Source organism: Hylobates moloch, unplaced genomic scaffold (assembly GCF_009828535.3).
Source record: "Hylobates moloch isolate HMO894 unplaced genomic scaffold, HMol_V3 SCAFFOLD_17, whole genome shotgun sequence".
In the NCBI taxonomy this organism is placed as follows: Eukaryota; Metazoa; Chordata; class Mammalia; order Primates; family Hylobatidae; genus Hylobates; species Hylobates moloch.
This window is the reverse complement of record NW_026652292.1, coordinates 60068002-60087031: the sequence shown is the minus strand read 5'-3', so window position 1 is coordinate 60087031 and position 19030 is coordinate 60068002. Positions and strand designations below refer to the sequence as shown.

General features: G+C 42.8%; 1 protein-coding gene across 5 annotated transcripts in view; it reads right to left on the bottom strand.

Annotated features, from left to right (window-relative positions):
* SEL1L3 (SEL1L family member 3) overlaps positions 1-19030 on the bottom strand; it is a 165595-nt gene that overhangs the window by 47660 nt on the left and 98905 nt on the right. For 2 of the 5 annotated variants that reach the window (XM_032135992.2, XM_032135996.2), the window contains 4 exons: positions 13868-13995; positions 12619-12721; positions 12465-12537; positions 1351-3356 (listed from right to left, as the gene is read on the bottom strand). In XM_032135992.2, the coding sequence (XP_031991883.1) occupies positions 3217-3356; positions 12465-12537; positions 12619-12721; positions 13868-13995 (444 nt within the window). In that variant the 3' untranslated portion in view covers positions 1351-3216. Of the gene's footprint in view, positions 1-1350; positions 3357-9208; positions 12193-12464; positions 12538-12618; positions 12722-13867; positions 13996-19030 lie in introns of those variants that run through there. The other 3 variants (XR_009210535.1, XM_032135994.2, XM_058430141.1) reach the window with 2 other exon arrangements.

The window sequence follows — 19030 nt, the reverse complement described above, 5'->3', positions numbered from 1 at the left end:
AAAAATTAGGTGGGCATGATGGCACGGGTGCCTGTAATCCCAGCTACTCGGGAGGCTGGGGCTGGAAAATCTCTTGAGCCTGGGAGGCAGAGGATGCAGTGAGTCAAGATCATGCCACTGTCCTCCAGTTTGGGTGACAGAGCGAGACTCAGTCTCAAAAAAGAAAAAAAAAAAAAAAAGAACGTGAGGAAGGCAGAATTGGGCAGAGTGAGAAGCTGCATTCGGTGAGGTTGCAACCAACATGGAGTTTTGGAGCTGGGATGCCCTGCCCTGCAGCACTGTTCCAAATTGAGGCAAGGGACCTTTGTTTTCCTACATCAGTCATTCTCAAGGTGAAGGCAGTGTGATTTTGCTCCCAAGGAGGTGTATGGCTGTCACACTGGGAAGCAGGGATGGCGAGTGCCCACCGCAGCATTCATTAATTAGAGGCCAGAGGTGCTGTTTAGCATTCTACAATACACAAGACAACCTTGCCCCCTAACAAAGAACCATCCAGCTCAAATGTCCACAGTGCTGAGATTGAGAAACTCTGCTTACATCAAGGAGCCACTGGCCATGGGCTGCTCTTGCAAGCAGATCCTGGCAGCTTAGGGCAATTCCCAGTGTGGTGTGTAGCTGTGAGCAGTCAGCAGCTCCTGTTCCCAACAGGTTGGAAATGGGTGTGTTTGCCATGAAGAGAGGATCTCAGCAGAGCAGAGTAACTCTCTGGCCCCTCAGACTGCTCTTTCTTATGTTATAAAAATAATGACCTACCATATTTAGGACCTGATACAGTTTGGATATTTGCTTTGCTCAAATCTCAGTGCTGAAATGTAATCCCGCATGTTGGAGGTGGGCCTTGGCAGGAGGTGATTGGATAATGGGGATGGATTTCTCATGAATGGTTTAGCACCGTCCCCTTGATGCTGTCCTCATGATAGTGAGTTCCCATGAGAGCAGGTTAAAAGTGTTGCAAAAAATATAAAAAATAAAAATAAAAAAGCATATAACAGGCCAGGCCCGGTGATTCACGCCTATAATCCCAGCACTTTGGGAGGCTGAGGCAGGCGGATTGCCTGAGCTCAGGAGTTCAAGACCAGCCTAGGCAACATGGCAAAACACTGTTTCTACTAGAAATACAAAAAATTAGCTAAGCATGGTGGCACATGCTTGTAGTCCCTGCTACTCGGAGGCTGAGGCGCCAGAACCTAGGAGGGGGAGGTTGCAGTGAGCCGAGATTGTGCCACTGCACTCCAGCCTAGGCGACAGAGCAATATTATCTAAAATATATATATAATATTCAAATATATATATTTATATATATATATTTAAATATATATATATTTATATATATATTTAAATATATATATTCTCTCTCTATATATAGATATAGATCTCTATCTCTCTATCTATAGAGAGAAACAAAAATAAAATAAATGGAAGTCTGTGGCACCTGCCCCGGTCTCTCTTGTTCCTGCTCTAGCCATGTAAGACATGTCTGCTTCCCCTTCGCCTTCCGCCATGATTCAAAGTTTCCTGAGACCTTCCCAGAAGTCAAATAGCTGTCAGCACCTTGTTTCCTGTACAGCCTGCAGGACTCTGAGCCAATTAAACCTCTTTTCTTTATAAATTACCCTGTCTCAGGTATTTCGTTATAGCAATGCAAGAACGACCTAATGTAAGACCCTATCCTGTAGGCTTTACATATATTATCTCGCGTAAGCCTCATACAAAGCCCAAGAGGTGGTTTTCATCGCCCCATTTTATAGTACAGGAATCTGAGACTTAGAGAAGGTTAATCACTCACCTAAGATTATTGAGCTTGTCAGTTACAGGACCAGAATTTGAATCCAGGACTGTCAGCCTTCAACCTCTGGCTTTTTTGCAAATAGGAGGGACAACATTTGCTAAAACAAGAGCAACACTCATAGGAGGAGGAAGAGGATGAACTGCAAGCTCAGCCTGGAATGAACATAGAGCCCAGGCTCAGAGCAGCACGAAGCCCTGAAACAATGTCTGATATTGTGCGAACATTCCAAGGCCAGACCTGAGCTCAGGATTCCTGGAGAGAAGCCTCCTGCCACCTTCCTATCCGCAAATGTTAATGGGTTATGAAAAATAAGCCCTCTCACCAGGAGGACTTTTCTTTTTTCCCTCCTCAAGGAGAATGCATGGACCTTTAGACTTTGCATGGTAACAGTAATTATAAAAAAGGAAAAAAAAAACACTTTCTGGTAGTCAATTGTATAAAAATAATTTTATTTACTACTGTAAATAAAGTAGTGCAAAGAGTAGTTTGGACCAACAATATTGCATTATTGATTTATTTACTACCTTAGCAGCATGTAGTATACAGACATTCTGCTCTTCCTCTTCCTCTCTAACACACACACACACACACACACACAGACACACACATCCCCGTACAGACTCAGGCAGGCATAAGGGGTAGGGATGAAACTATAAGCTAAAGGCTTACTTTCTGTATATTCCATTGCTGCCAGTCTATTCTAACGGGTAACTCATGGAGAAGACTACAGTTAAGTACTAAGAATCTTCTAAATGTAAGTTCATGGATTGCAATTGAAATGTAAAAGATACCCGACAATGCCATTAAATGATTCGGAAGTGCTACGACCCTAGAAAAATTCAAGGAGAAAAATGTAAACCAATTTACAAAGGGATCGCCCTCCCTGCATTTCCAGACATAAACAATTTATTTCAGGGTGTCTTATAACTGCTAGGTCTTAGAAGTCAAAGAGAAATCTATCAATTCGGCTTTGAGGAACAGGGCTGTGGCAAGCACAGGTACCAAAATATTATCTACCTTGTAGAGTAGTCATAATTTTCTGTTCTTCAATAAAGGGATGAACCACGCACTATGATTCTTAAGACACATCTTAGTGTATAAGAATCCAGATCTGCCACAGGGCAAGCTATGACTCCTAATACATAGGATCACTAGAACAAAAGTCTGTGATGGCCCAGTAAACTTCCCCACATGCCCTGTGATCAAGATGTTCCTTGTATGTGTTTGATGACCTTTGGTATTACCACTGACTGATCTGGGTACTTCCTTGTAATTTGACTTTAAAAAAAAATGACACCAATTGCAAAATTTGCATCCAGTTGACAAGACATTTAAGGTGTTTATCAGGATCATGCCCTGGCCCCAGCTTCCCAATACCAGCTGTTGAAAAGATTCTCTCTCATCTGGAGAGAACTGGAGTGCACAGTTCACCCACGTGGCTCTGGGTTATTAGTTACTGTGGGCTGGTCTTGGTCAGAGGCAGCTGCAGCTGGAGTCACAGCTGGACTTGCAGTGGACGTGGCAGTGTCTGGGGAGGCCTGGGATGGTCTTGGAGGGGGATCGCTCGCTGCAGAGACACATGCACAACAGGTGCTGAATACTCAAAACAGTGCATTCAGAATGTACAACCACACCTAGAGATTCTGGCAAGCGAGGAGAGATGCATCTAGTCTAACGACCCTGACACTAACTAGCCAGGCAACTCTGGACCCATTATCTAAGTTTAAGAAGATGCCACCACATGCTGACAATCTGATTTCTAAATAAAAACCCTTCAAGAGTTTCACCTCCAAGTGCCGATGCTCATCCCCAAGGGGACATTCTAGGAAGTTCAAGAATGGGTCCCCAAACTTCTGGCTTTTCTGGATATATGCAGGAATTCTTCGGGCCCCTTCCAGTACCTACAGAAGAGGTCGTGGATTCCAATACTCTTCTGAAAGAATAGGAGAGTGATGGGGAGGGGCAGGATGTTGTAGAACGATGTGACCTTTCTAAGTCATGAAAGCCACTACTCTGGCAAGTGATCTAGTGATTAGAGCCCCAGTGATGAGGTACAAAGACCATTTTGCAACAGTCAGGAGAACTGGGTTGGACAAGTCTCATTTATCTTATGCTAACAAGTGACCTTGGGATAGATAGAGATGGCAGACATTTTGGTTGTAAAATATTTGAGTCTCCTGGGCCTCGGTTTTGTCACCTGTGAATTGAGAGTCTTGGATTAGATGATCTTGAAACCCACTTTGATCCTAAGATTTACCTTCCTGATGATCTCTGAGGAAGTTAATGAAGTACTAAGGCATGTATTTTCAAGCTCAGGGTAATGTTTAAATCACCATGGTAACAAGATAAATCAGCAATCAGTTTTCTGATTTAAAAAAAAACAAGTGCCAATGTGTAAATGTAGGAAGGATGCATAATTAGCATTGCCACCATTTAAAGCTTTGCTAAGAGCATAGTAAAAATATTCGATGTTTCTACAGGAAGTTAGTAATTATCTTTGTGAGGACTCCCCCTCTTCCACTGGGGGGTTTGCAATCACCGCACAAGCCCCCCACAGCCTGGCCTAATTTTAAAGTGGCCTCTTTGTCTCTGCTCACCTGGAATGTGTGCTAATTTTATTACTGGACTAGAATCAAGGTAACCAGGACAATAAGCATGCTGTTTAAAAAATTATAGAGTATATTCCAGAGCCAAATAGGAGTGATTTGTGAATTATTTGCTCCCTGGGGGACATTTTCTGTACATTAGTGAGAATTATCAAGAACTGGCCCAAACTGCGGCCCATGGACCAAACATAGTCATTGCTTGTTTTTGTATGGCTCATGGTTTAAAAACAGTTTTTACAATTTTACACAGTTGAACAGAAAAAGAGTAATATTTCGTGACGTGAAAAATATATGAAATTCAAATTTTGCAACCATAGTAAAGATTTATTAGAAACCCAGCCACAGGCCAGGTGCCATGGCTCACGCCTGTAATCCCAGCACTTTGGGAGGCCCAGGCGGGTGGATAACCTGAGGTCAGGAGTTTGAGACCAGCCTGGCCAACATGGTGAAACCCCGTCTCTACTAAAAATACAAAAATTAGCCGGGCGTGGTGGCAGCTCCCAGCTACTCGGGAGGCTAAAGCAGGAGAATTGCTTGAACCTGGGAGGCCGGAGGTTGTGGTGAGCTGAGATCTTGTCACTGCACACCAGCCTGGGCGACAGAGCGAGACTCTGTCTCAAAAAAAAAAAAAAGAAGAAGAAAGAAACCCAGCCACAATGGCTGCTTTTCAGCTACCAGCAGAGTGGAGTAGTTGTGACCAAGACAGCCCTGAAGGCCCAAAATATTTATTATCTGGTCCTTTACAGAAAAAGTTTGCTGATCTCTGCTGTTGTTAGGAAGAACATCTGCTTGCCGACTGACCAGACGGAAGCAAAAAAGAAAGAATACGTGGGACTATGTTGGATTCATCCTGAAATGAGAGAATGTTTGCACAAAGGAGGTATAAAGGGGAAAGCCCTAGAAATTGCATGCTATAAGTAAGATCATGCCTACTTCATCTGGACCTCTGGATCTAGCAGAGACCAGATTCGTGTCACTGAAATACTTTTCAGGAGTGGAGATACTGGTAAGATGTCAAGCTAATGAGATAGGACAGAGTACAACCTCCTCATGAAATCTCTCTGACTATAAGGCTACTGCTTTCTTCATAAGCACTACTTTGTGATATTTTACTATAATTTTAGTAGAAACCTCATTAGCTGGAAATATAGATGACAGGAAACAGCAGGGAGAGGTTTAATTAATCTTATACATATCACCTTACTCTTTTTAAAAGAACATTAGGCTAACCACTTAGCTGGAAGGAATGAGTTGTCTTAAATTATAAATGTATTGAATAGGTTGACGTTGGTTTAAAAGGTTACCTAGTTGTACCGAGGAGCTAGCAGTTCTACAAATCTTGCTCTATATGGTGTATTCTATTGAGACATAAAGTTGACACGATATTAGTAAGGCAGGGCTCTTTCTTTGAAATAGTGACTTCTATTTTCCACTTCTGTTCTCGCCTTTAGCTTCCTTCAGGCAGCTGGCCAGGCTCTGTGAATTTTTGGTCTCAGGGGAGGTTTGTGGCGGGGCAGAAGTGGAGACGGCTCCAGACATATACTTTACTTTGGGATTTTTTGTTTTTCAAAAGCCTGATCCATTAAGGCAATTACGCTTGGTGTACCCTCCCAAAGAGTGGACAAGGAGAGTGCTTTTGAGATGCAACAGGTGAGGAAAGGAGCTTTTTGGAGTCCTTGGGTTGTACCCACAGCAGGGCATCTACCTTGCCCCATCAGCAATCAGAAATGAAGACTTAGGAGAAGAAAGGCTAATGATGCTTGGCTTTGGCAAAGATGATGGAGTTCCCAGGTGACCCAGAAGCTGCAAAGCCAGTGGACCTGGGGGAACAATGTAGGCCCAGAGTGATGTGTGTTCTGCTATCAGGCCGGTGACTATCTGAATGACCCTAGGGCCACCCAAACCCAAGGACCTTTCCACCACCATAGGAGGTATAAGCAGCAAGAAAGACTGAGCTGCCTGGTGGGATGTGAGCCAGGAGTCAAACACAAGTTCCCTTGAAGGAAAGAATACGTATATTTATATGTATTCTTCATATATAAAAATAAATATATGTTCATTATATATAAATATGTATTCTTTATATATATAAGTATATATGATGAAGATCAAGACATTGACTAATCTATTGAAAGTACCAATTGAGCTATCTTGGTGTGTTTGATAGATCAGCCAATGTTTTTGTTGAAATGCTTTAAAAAATAGTTGAATGGACCGGGTGCGGTGGCTCACGCCTGTAATCCCAGCACTTTGGGAAGCCAAGGCAGGCAGATCACGAGGTCATGAGTTGGAGACCAGCCTAACCAACATGGTGAAACCCTGTCTACTAAAAATACAAAAATTAGCTGGGTGTGGTGGCGTGCACCTGTAATCTCAGCTACTCAGGAGGCTGAGGCAGGAGAATCGCTTGAACCCAGGAGGCAGAGGTTGCAGTGAGCCGAGATCAGGCCACTGCACTCCAGCCTGGGCGACAGAGTAAGACTCCATCTCAAAAAAAAAAAAAAAAAAAAATAGTTGAATGGGCCAGGTGCAGTGGCTCACGCCTGTAATCCCAATACTTTGGGAGGCTGAGTCAGGTGGATCACTTGAGGTCAGGAGTTCAAGACCAGCATGGCCAACATGGTGAAACCCAGTCTCTACTAAAAGTACAAAAATTAGCTGGGTGTGGTGGCGGGCGCCTGTAGTCCCAGCTATTCCGGAGGCTGAGGCAGGAGAATCGCTTGAACTCAGGAGGCGGTGGTTGCAGTGAGCCGAGATCGCGCCACTGCACTCCAGCCTGGGCAATAGGGTGAGACTCCATCTCCGAAAAAAAAAAAAAAAAAGTTGAATGTTTTAGAAAGAGTCTAACAGCAAAGAAAAACATACTGGGCTTTGGTCATTGTGTCTGTTTCTGAGGTAAATCAAGCTATTTATGTGTAGGCGTTACCTAGTGTCAGCATGCTTGAATTGCAGGTCAAGTGCCCCAGAGGACATACTCCTAGGGAACTACCAGCTAACATTTGTGATTTTGTTTAGTTTTTGAGATGGAGTTTTGCTCTTGTTGCCCACCCTGGAGTGCAATGGAGCAATCTCGGCTCTCTGCAGCCTCTGCCTCCCAGCTTCAAGCGATTCTCCTGCCTCGGCCTCCCAAGTAGCTGGAATTACAGGCATGCGCCACCATGCCCAGCTAATTTTTGTATTTTTAGTAGAGACGGGGTTTCACCATATTGGTCAGATTGGTCTAAAACTCCTAACCTTAGGTGATCTACCTGCCTTCGCCTCCCAAAGTGCTAGGCGTGAGCCAGTGCGCCCAGCCCATTTGTGGAGTTTTAAACACTTTACATTGTGTTACCTCATTTGGTTATCTCAACTACAACAGGCAGTGGGTGTACTACTATTTCTGCTATTTACAGAAGAGGGAACTGAGGCACAGATAGGCTCCTTCCTTTGCCCAAGGTCACATAGCTAGCTAGTGGCAGGGCCAGAATCTTAGCAGCACGCCTCCCACACCGATGCTGTTAACCACCATCCTGCACTGCTAGCCTTCTGAATGCAGGTCAATTTAATGTGGCAAATGCCATGACGTGTCAACTATGTATCACAGAGCATATAAACTCAGGAGGAAAATGAAGGTAGTTGGAGCTGAACACAAAATGGATGGACAGCTCAACTGCAAGTCTTGACTATAAATCATTAATTTTTAAAAACAACTGACTGGAAAAAATGCAAATCACAAAATGACAAAGCTCTCTAACTTATAGCAACAATCCTCACCCAAAGCTGCTGACGGGAGGCTCCTAACTCTCAAATACATTTCCTCTTTTTTACACTGTCAGTCAGCACCCAGAGTTCATTATTAAGTTTGTTTCACAACACCATGGCTGCTACATGCACCCATCCCTGTCTTCCCCCAGCTGTGGGGCAGATCTCAGGACCTTGTGCACCAGCTCACTGGGGAGACACCATATGGTAGGAACTTGGTTTCTGAGCAGCATCGCCTTTGCAGCAGCTTCTCCTCAGCTCCTCCGTGCCTCGATTCCCCTGCCCCATCATCCCATCAGCTCCACTGTACTGCTGGAGTACCTTCCTACTTAAAAATTATTGACAGGCCAGGCACAGTGGCTTACACCTGTAGTCCCAGCACTTTGGGAGTCCAAGGCAGGTAGATCACGTAAGGTCAGGAGTTCGAGACCAGCCTGGCCAACATGGCGAAAGCCCGCCTCTACTAAAAGTACAAAAATCAGCTGGGGGTGGTGGCGTGCACCTGTAATTCCAGCTACTCAGGAGGCTGAGGCAGGAGAATCACTTGAATCTGAGAGGAGGAGGTTGCAGTGAGCCGAGATTGTACCACTGTACTCCAGCCTGGGTGACAGTGAGACTCTGTCTCAACATAAATAAATAAATAAATAAATAAATAAATAAATAAATAAGGTCGGATGCAGTGGCTCACACCTGTAATCCCAGCACTTTGGGAGGCTGAGGTGGGTGGATCACCTGAGGTCAGGAGTTTGAGACCAGCCTGACCAACATGGAGAAACTCTGTCTCTACTAAAAATACAAAATTAGCCAGGCATAGTGGTGCATGCCTGTATTCCCAGCTACTCAGGAGGCTGAGGCAGGAGAATCGCGTGCACCTGGGAGGCAGAGGTTGTGGTGAGTTGAGATTGCACCATTGCATTCCAGCCTGGGCAACAAGAGTGAAACTCAATCTCAAAAATATATAAATAAATAAATAAATATAAAAATTATTGACAGATTTGCACTTTGATGAGGCCTTTTAAAAATGCAAAAATAATTTACTACAACTTTTTTTTTTTTTTTGAGACAGGGTCTCGCTCTGTTGCCCAGGCTGGAGTGTGGTGGTGCAGTCTCGGCTCACTGCAACCTCTATCTCCAGGGTTCAAGCGATTCTCATGCCTTGGCTTCCCAAGTAGCTGGGATTACAGGCACGTGTCACGATGCCCAGCTAATTTTTGTATTTTTAGTAGAGATGGGGTTTTTGCCATGTTAGCCAGGCTGGTCTTGAACTCCTGACCTCAGGTGATCCACCCACCTCGGACTCCTAAAGCGCTGGGATTACAGGAGTGAACCACCATACCCGTCCCATATTTCAATTCTTAACATTAGTTCTAACGGGGCTGCAGGTACCACTGTCGGGGCACATTTTGGAAATGTGTAGAGTTTTTTTCTTTTTCTTTTTTTTTATACTTCTCGGCCCTTACTACTCAAAGTATGCTCTTACCAAACAGCAGTGTGTGCACCATCTAGGAGCTTGCTAGAAATGCCAAATCTCAGGGCTTACCTACTGAACCAAAACCTACTGAGCCAGAATCTGCATTTAATAAGAACCCTGGATGATTCATATGCACATTAAAATTAATAAGCACTGGGCTAGAATGTACTTATTGAAATCAATATTATTTTATTACAATTAGTTTCTTTTTATTTCCCCTTTATATTGCTATTAGAGCCCTATATGGATTTTTAAAAATGTGTGTAGATGGGTTAATTATCATGAATTACATTTCAAGGTACTAAAAAATATGTTTCAAAATATTTCCTATGTGAGAGGCAATGGGTTTGAGGTAGATGACAATCACTGTTTTAAAGTATTGTGATTCTGAAAATAAGCTTGAAATTCTGCTGTGCTACATCCATTCTTAATCTTTTTTTTTTTTCTTCTACTTTTTTAGAGACCGGGTCTCATTCTGTTGCCCAGGCTGGAGTGCCATGGTATGATCATAGCTCACTGCAGCCTTGAACTTCTGGGTGCAAAAAATTCTCCTGCCTCAGCCTCCCCAGTAGCCGGGACTGCAGGCATGTGCAATGACACCTGGCTAATTTTTATTTTATTTTATTTTAGAAATGGGGTCTCGCTATGTTGCCCAGGTTGGTCTCAAACCCCTGAGCTCAAGTGATCCTCCCTCCTGGTCCTGTCAAAGTGTTGGAATTATAGGAGTGAGCCACTGTGTCTGGTCTCCTGGTCTTTATTTCCTTATTTGGGCAAGCTACTTCGCCTCTCTGCCTCAGTTTCCTCATCTGTAAAATAAAGGGCATAGAATTAAATAATTTTATGATCCTATCCAGACATAGCCTTCTTTAGGCTGGTCAAGCAGGAATTAGGTATGTGCTTGAGAAAGCAATTGAAAAAGTTTGAGAAAAACGACAAAAATGTGTGAAAGAACTATGGGGACATAGGAAGAGCAAAACATCACAGGACAGGAGAGACACGGAGACAAGAATGTGGACAGACTGATAATGAAGGCATGGAGACAGAAAAAAGAGATGACTTCTGATCAAAGCAATTCCACCCGCCCATGAATTTTCATGGCTACCAGCTGGCATAAAATCATAAAGACAAATTTCAGCTTCTCTAACGGAATCGCATTTGTAATAATCATCACAATATTTCTACAAAGTAAAAATGACAAAGATAATTTGAAATGGAAAACACTGACAAGATGCAAAATAAATGACTATACCTGGCAACAAATTTAGGGATGGGACAGAATTTGCATGAGTGAAGTTTATTAACCGGCAGACTACGGGGCATCAAGCCTGGAAGGTTTTGATGGGTCCCTGTTAACCTCCTCAGGTAAATCAGAGAGAAATGATTTCGCATTAGCTTCTTGCAATAGTGACTTCCTTCTCACCGTGGAAGAGACGGTGACGTGCACCCCTTTCACTTTCCATTATCTGCTACACAAATAACAGCTATGCAAATGCTCCAATGCCATGTCTAGTCCTAATCTATCCATTTGTAAATGTCTCTGTTTGCCTTCATGAGTTCTTATATCCTTTTGTAGCCAGCCGAGATGGTAAAAAATCAGTTTTCTTGTCTCTTGAGAGACCAGAGTCGTCTGTGGGTGTGAGTACCTACTATGCATGAGTTATCACAAATGACATGACTGGGGCCTTCCTCTTACTCAGCTTATGGTCTAATAGAGGAGATAAATGTAAGAGCTAACATTTATTGAGAAGGTTTTGTATGCCAGATAAATATAACAGCTAACGTTTAACTACAGTCGTCATTTTGGTAACTATCTTATGTGCATTTTTTTTCACTTAATATTTTTTTCATTTTATGTTCCTAGGAAGTAGCTACTCTCATAACCTCATTGTATTGATGAGAAATTTGGGGATCAGGAAGGTTAAATAACTTGCCATGAGTCATACAGCTAATGAGTAGCTAAGCCTGGACTCTAAGCCCAAACAGAAGCAAGTAGGGCTCCCTTGTCCTTAACTATTCTATACTAGCTCAGAAAAATAACAATGATTAGTGGAAACCATGCTCAGCTAAATGCCCATTTTACGATTCCTGCTTAGTCCCTCCCTCTGAGTCCATGTGGCCGAGGATTTTTATTCATTGCGAGTGTTTGTTTATCCTCTTACACATCTGATTGCTTGACTGAAATAAAAGGGAAGACTTCATGCTGCCAGGGGCTTTGGCGCTGTGTTTTCAGGCACACAGAGGCAGAATTCTGATAGATAAATTTTCAATGGAAGAAGTTGTATTAGGTCAGAAAATCCTTATTTTGAGGCTGGGTGCAGTGGCCCACGCCTGTAATCCCAGCACTTCAGGAGGACGAGGCAGCCAGATCACCTGAGGTCAGGAATTCGAGACCAGCCTGGCCAACATGGTGAAACCCCATCTCTACTAAAAATACAAAAATTAGCCGGGTGTGGTGGCACACACCTGTAGTCCCAGCTACTCGGGAGGGTGAGGCAGGACAATTGCTTGAACCTGGAAGGCAGAGGTTGCAGTGAGCTGAGATCACACCACTGCACTCCAGCCTGGGCGACAGAACGAGACTCCATCTCAAAAAAAAAAAAAAATGATAAAATAAAAAATAAAATCCTTATTTTGAAAAATACAATAGTAACTTTATGGCCTCCCACCAGCCAGGAATTTCATACACCTCTAGAAGGATTCCCACCCTGTGAAGACCACCCTAGGGATAGGAGATAGCATGACCAACGGCACCAGGAGGGAAAACCCAATTTTTCCGGGAGACCAAAAAAAAAAAAAACAAAAAAAACCCTGCTTTTTTTTTTTATATATATTGCTTTTGCTTTTTATAAATCTTTACCTGAGACAGACTGGAAATATTGCACAGTCCAGGCGATCAATATGGATAGCAGAAAGGTTCCCAGAAAGTAGATCTGCAAACATCAGAAGCACGCATTAGTGACTGACAAAGGGCAGGGGCCACAAGGGTGGGGCCGGTGGGAGATGAAACCTACCAGGGCTGAGTGCAGGATAGCGCCCCAGAGAAGCCGCAAGTGCAGGTAAAGCCAGGCCAAGGAGCAGGGGCTGAAGGACTCCTCGTTACTGTGGCTCCAGCACCTGCAGACAAAGCCCAGGGCATCTTGACGTGTCAGCCAACTTTGGTGGCACGACTCAGGACTGGCATTTTCAGATCCACAAACCTACATTCTTCTGCTTTTGGACAAATGAGCACACTCAACTGACAAAGATGAGAGACAAAGAAATAAAGCCAGTGGCCAAATAAGTGGTTTGGCCTGATCTGAAATTCTAGAATCCCAGGAGAAATTTTAGAAAAAGGTCAGTTTTATCCTTAACTAAGAGTCAAGTCTGTTCTGCTGTGATGACAGCAAAAACTTAAAAATAAATAAAATAAAAGTCAAGCAAGACACTGAAGCACAGGACCCGCTAGAACAGTATTTCTGTTTAAAGCACAGATGAAGGAATGCCTCATCTTTCAAAAAAGCATCGACTAATTAGGCCGGGCATGGTGGCTCACACCTGTAATCCCAGCACTTTGGGAGGCTGAGGCAGGTGGGTTACTTGAGGCCAGGAGTTCGAGACCAGCCTGGCCAACATGGTGAAACCCTGTCTCTATTAAAAACACAAAAATTAGCCTGGTGTGATGGTGCACACCTGTAATCCCAGCTACTCAGGAGGCTGAGGCATGAGAATCACTTGAACCCAAGAAGTGGAGGTTGCAGTGAGCTGAGATCGCATCACTGCACTCCAGCCTGGGTGACAGAGCCAGGCCCTGTCTCAAAACAAACAAACAAGAGACAAGCATGGGCTAATTGGATTGTTATTCTTTCCATTCTCATGGAAATTTCTGGTCAGCCCTTGAACTTCAGATCAAGTACCTTCTATATCTTAAACTTCAGATATTAGAAAAGAGAAATACACTCGGGTCTGGCTGAATGTTTTCTAGCAGAAGAAAATCCTGGGCTTTTTCTTTCTTTTCTTTTCTTTCTTTTAGTAGAGATGAGGTTCCACCAGGTTGGCCAGGCTGGTCTCAAACTCTTGACCTCAAGTGATCTGCCCGCCTCAGCCTCCCAAAGTGCTGGGATTACAAGTATGAGCCACGGTGCCCTGCCTTTTGTTTTTGTTTGTTTTTTTTTAAATAACAATTTACATTACAATATAAGGGTAAAGCTAACTTTAACCAAGAAGCGAACATCATCTACTTGGGTTCCTCAGATTCCACAGTTCTAGAGGCTCTGAGCTCACCTTTCGTACAGTTCCTGGAGAATGGAGATGTTATTAGAATGGAGAGTTGAGTCAATTTCCAAGAAATCCAAGATATGGTGTGGGATTATAGTACCTTCCTCAATTAGCAGGGCCAGGTTAAAAAATCCCTAAAAACAAGCCACAAACCAAACTCATCAACTCCTTGAAATAAAACCTAGAAACACACTCTTTATCAGAATGTAAACGTTTACAACCTGTAAAAATTTTTTTAAGTCTCTAGAGCCAGATGGTTTTGTCATCTTCATTGATGAATTGTTTCCCTAAATATATGCATCTGAGAAATTTATTTGCAGGAGAACCAGGAGGCTTTCAGAAGCTGCTGTGTCCCATCTGCTCCGAAGCCAGTCAACCGGGAGATCTGTCCTTTCTCGCTCACTCTCTCAAAACAGAACTTACTGGAAAACGTGCCCTTGTATCATAAATGAAACAAGAATACTGAGTCGAATGCCACATCCATTGCCTACAGACTATGCCACATCCATTGCCTACAGACTATGCCCTCGGTTGCCATAGCCCTGTTGGAAATCTGACAAAATATTTCTGTGGCTAGGGCGGCTTCCAATGACTGGCATCCCAAGGCGGTGCCTCCCTTGCACAGGATCACCTAAGGGCACTCATCTCAACTTTCCTAGGCTGGTGCAGAAACCTCTTCTCGAGACTCCTCTTGGTACAGATTCCCACTATGGTATATTTTCCTATCTCTTCCTCTGACACCTTGTTCTTGATCCTTAGAGGTAGGACCTGTCTTATTGGGCTATACGGATCCAATAAAATAAACACAGTTAGAGGGCCCGACCATAGACATGCTTCATAAAGGATGGGTACTATTACACTACCTGGAGAATGCACACCCTCCATCACGAGCTGAGCAGGTGGCCAGATTAAGAAACAAGCAGAAAACGATGTGGTACTTACCATTAGAACTTGACCAATTAAACTGGATTGTTGCCATTGAAAGAACTCAGGTTCATGTTTTTTGTGTTTTGTTTTTAACTTCTATTTCAACTTTAGGGCTATATGTACAGGTTTGTCATATAGATTATTTTGTTACGTGTTATGGGGGTTTGTTGTACATATTATTTTGTCACCCAGGTACTAAGCCTAATACCTATTTGCTATTTTTCCTGATCCTCCCTCCTTCCAACCTCCACCCTTAGGTGTAGTCTTAGGTCTATTGTTCCCTTCTATGTGCCCATGTGTTCTCATCATTTAGCTCCCACTAAGTGAGAATATGGGGTGTTTGGTTTTCTGCTCCTGCATAGTTTGCTAAGGATAATGGCTTCCAGCTCCATCCATGTTCCTGCAAAGGACATGATGTCATTCTTTTTTATGACTGCATAGTATTCCATGGTGTATATGTACCATATTTTCTTTATCCCATCTACCGTTGATGGGCATTTGGGTTGATTCTATGTCTTTGCTATTGTGAATCGTGCTGCAGTGAACATAGATGTGCATGTGTCTTCATAACAGAACGATTTACATTCCTTTGGGTATATACCCAGTAATGAGATTGCTGGGTCAAATGGGAGTTCTGTTCTTAGGCCTTTGAGGAATTGCTACACTGCTTTCCACAATGGTTGAACTAATTTACACTCCCACCAATAGTGTATAAGTGCTCTTTCTCTTTGCAACCTCACTGGCACCTGTTCTTTTCTGACTTTTTAATAATAACCATTCTGACTGGTGTGAGATGGTGTCTCACTGCGGTTTTGATTTGCACTTCTCTAATGACATGATCACATCTAATGGCTTATATCTTCCCTCTGACCCTGCCTCTTAGTTGCCTCTGATAACAATCTAAATGAAAATTATCATTTACCAGGCTGTATACTCCAGGACTTTCACAACCATAGTACATAGCAATCACGATAAAAATACCAGCAGCTCACATTTTGAGTGCCTGCCATATGCGAGGCATTGTTCTGTTTTTTATATTTATTCATTTAACCCTCATAACAACAAATTGATATAGGTAGTATTATCCTCCCTATTTTACAGATGAGGAAACTGAGGCACAGACTGGTTAAACAACTTGCCCAAGGTTACACAGCTGGAAAGTGGCAGAGCTGGGGCATCAAACACAAGAGGACAGAGTGCAGAATCTCAAATCTTAAACTTCACCAAGGTGCCAAGAATAACCTCTAAATAGATGGAGCACTAAGTATCTTTCAGATGCGCACACACATTTACACTCACACAACAGCAGGAAATAGACTACTTCTGCACTCTTTGAAAGGAAGGCACTTTAAAATTTGAGGTATTAAGAGAAAAGAAAAAAATGGCTTTATGAATTTTTTTTTTTTTGAGTGCAATGGTGTGATCTCGACTCAATGCATCCTCTGCCTCCCGGGTTCAAGCGATTCTCCTGCCTCAGCCTCCTGAGTAGCTGGGATTACAGGTGCCCACAACCACGCCTGGCTAATTTTTGTATTTTTAGTAGAGATGGGGTTTCTCCATGTCAGCCAGGCTGGTGTCAACCTTCTGACCTCAGATGATCTGCCCACCTTGGCCTCCCAAAGTGCTGGGACTACAGGGTTGAGCCACTGTGCCCGGCTGGCTTTATGAAATTTTAAAGTCTCTAATCAGTGGAATAATACCAAGATTAAAATAAGTGGGAAAATAGAGTAGGGGAATAGTTGTATGCAATGTAATAGCTTAAGGTTCATTATCTACTAGATAAATATATAAAGAACTAATTATGGTTTACATTTTTAAAAGTGTCAAAATTCCAAGAGATAAACAGGCAAAGAATAAGAATAGAAAATTTACAGAAAAGAAAATGTGAAAAGCAAATTATCATAAACAAGTATATGTAAAAGTGTCCATCATCACTAGTAATTAAGTAAATGCAAGTTAAAAACAGTAAGAAAGTATCAACATATCATTATTCAATTAGCAAAATTAAATCATGAAAGCATCCAGTTGCTGGTAAGATTTCAGTCATCCTTCTCTACTTAACCACTGATCGGTGAGGTATGAAATGGAAAGCCCTTTCAGAAAGCAAAATGGCAGCATGCTATCATGTAGTCATAAAACCGTTTATTTATTTATTTATTTATTTATTTATTTATTTATTTATTTTTACTTCTATTTTTTGAGATGGAGTCTCACTCTGTTGCCCAGGCTGGAGTGTGGTGATCTCGGCTCACTGTAACCTCCACCTTCCAGGTTCAAGAGATTCTCTTGCCTCAGCCTCCCAAGTGGCTGGGACTACTGGTGTGCACCATCACACTCAGCTAATTTTTGTATTTCTAGTAGAGATGGGGTTTCACCATGTTGGCCAGGCTGGTCTCAAACTGCTGACTTCAAGTGATCTGCCTGCCTTGGCCTCCCAAAGAACTGGGATTACAGGCATGAGCCACTGTGCCTGGCCTCATAAAACCATTTAGACTGTCTGACTCAACAATACTATTTCTCAGATTATAAGGAAAGTATTCAAACTAAGAGAAAAGATGGAAATATAAAAATATTCATTGTAGCACTATCTATAATTCCAACACAAGAAGAAACCACCTCCAAGTCTTCCTTGGTAGACTATAAATCCCATATAGGCAAGAGTATGATCTATCTTTTTATCTTATGTCCCCACCACTAATCATTGTCTGAGACATGGTAGGACTAGATAAATATGTGTCAAATCAATGAATAAGTTAGTAAACAAAAGGATAAGCATCCACCAATAAGGCAAGGCTTAAGAAACTATAATGTACCAGCTCAACAGAATATGGGGCAGCTATTAGGGTTAATAATTAGAGACTATGTAATAAAACACACACAGTCCTACAATAAATTATAAGACAGATTTTAAAGGTGACAGGTGGCCAGGCGCGGTGCTCACCCCTCTAATCCCAGCACTTTGGGAGGCCAAGGTGGGCGGATCATGAGGTCAAGAGATCCAGACCATCCTGCCCAACATGGTGAAACCCCGTCTCTACTAAAAATACAAAAATTAGCTGGGTGTGGTGGCGTGCCTGTAGTCCCAGCTACTCGGGAGGCTGAGGCAGGAGAATCGCTTGAACCTGGGATGTGGAGGTTGCAGTGAGCCGAGATCACGCCACTGCACTCCAGCCTGGTGACAGAGTGAGACTCCATCTCAAAAAAAAAAAAAAAAAATGACAGGCACACTATAGGTAACGTGACAGATACATTTGCTTGTGGGCAGGGACTGCAAGGCAACATGAAGACATAAAGGAGTAAAACCCCTGCCATAGAATTATCAGTGCATTCTTTGGTTTATTTTTCTTGAAAAAATTATCCTTCATTGCTTTTGTAACATTGGCTTTCCAAAAAGTAAAAATAGAAATTGAAAAAGAAAAAATCCAGGCCCAATTTTAAGTGACAGGAAATATGACCTAAGGGAGTTTATTTCTAAAGCAAATGTCTTTAGCAGCTCCTTCTTTTCAGAAGAAATGTTAACAGATTAGATCACGTCCACTCACTGTACTTGGCACTGGGCTTAGAGCTTTACACTGAACATCTCATTTAATCCTCACAATCTATGAGGCAGATGCTCTCATTACCCCCATTTACATATGAGCAAATAGAGATTCAGAGATTTAGTGACTCACCACGGACAAAGAGCTACGGAGTGAGAGAGATGTAGGATTTTAACCCAGGTACACGACCACTGTGATGTTGTACCTCCATTTAAAAATAAAAATAAAAAAGATTGGCCAGGCACAGTGGCTCATGCCTGTAATCCCAGTACCTTGGGAGGCCAAGGTGGGCAGATCACTTGAGCCCAGGAGTTCAAGCCCAGCCTGGGCAACATGGCAAAACCCCATCTCTACAAAAAATACAAAAATTAGCCGGACATGCACTTGTGTTCCCAGCTACTTAGGAGGCTGAGGTAGGAGGATCGCTTGAGCCTGGGGCTGATCGAGGCTGCAGTGAGCTGAGATTGTGCCACTGCATTTCAGCTTGGGTTCCAGAATAAAACCCTGTCTCAAAAAACCTCACAAAACAGCAACAACAAAAAAATCCCGCCAAAGATTGATACAGGGATGAGTTTTCAATTTTTGCTCAGTGGTCAGACTGTAAAGCACAACACCAGAAATCCGTTGCAGCAGAGGGTAACAACTATCCAAACCTCCATCATGAAAATGATTCTGATGTCCTCACAAGAGGATTCCAAGTAGC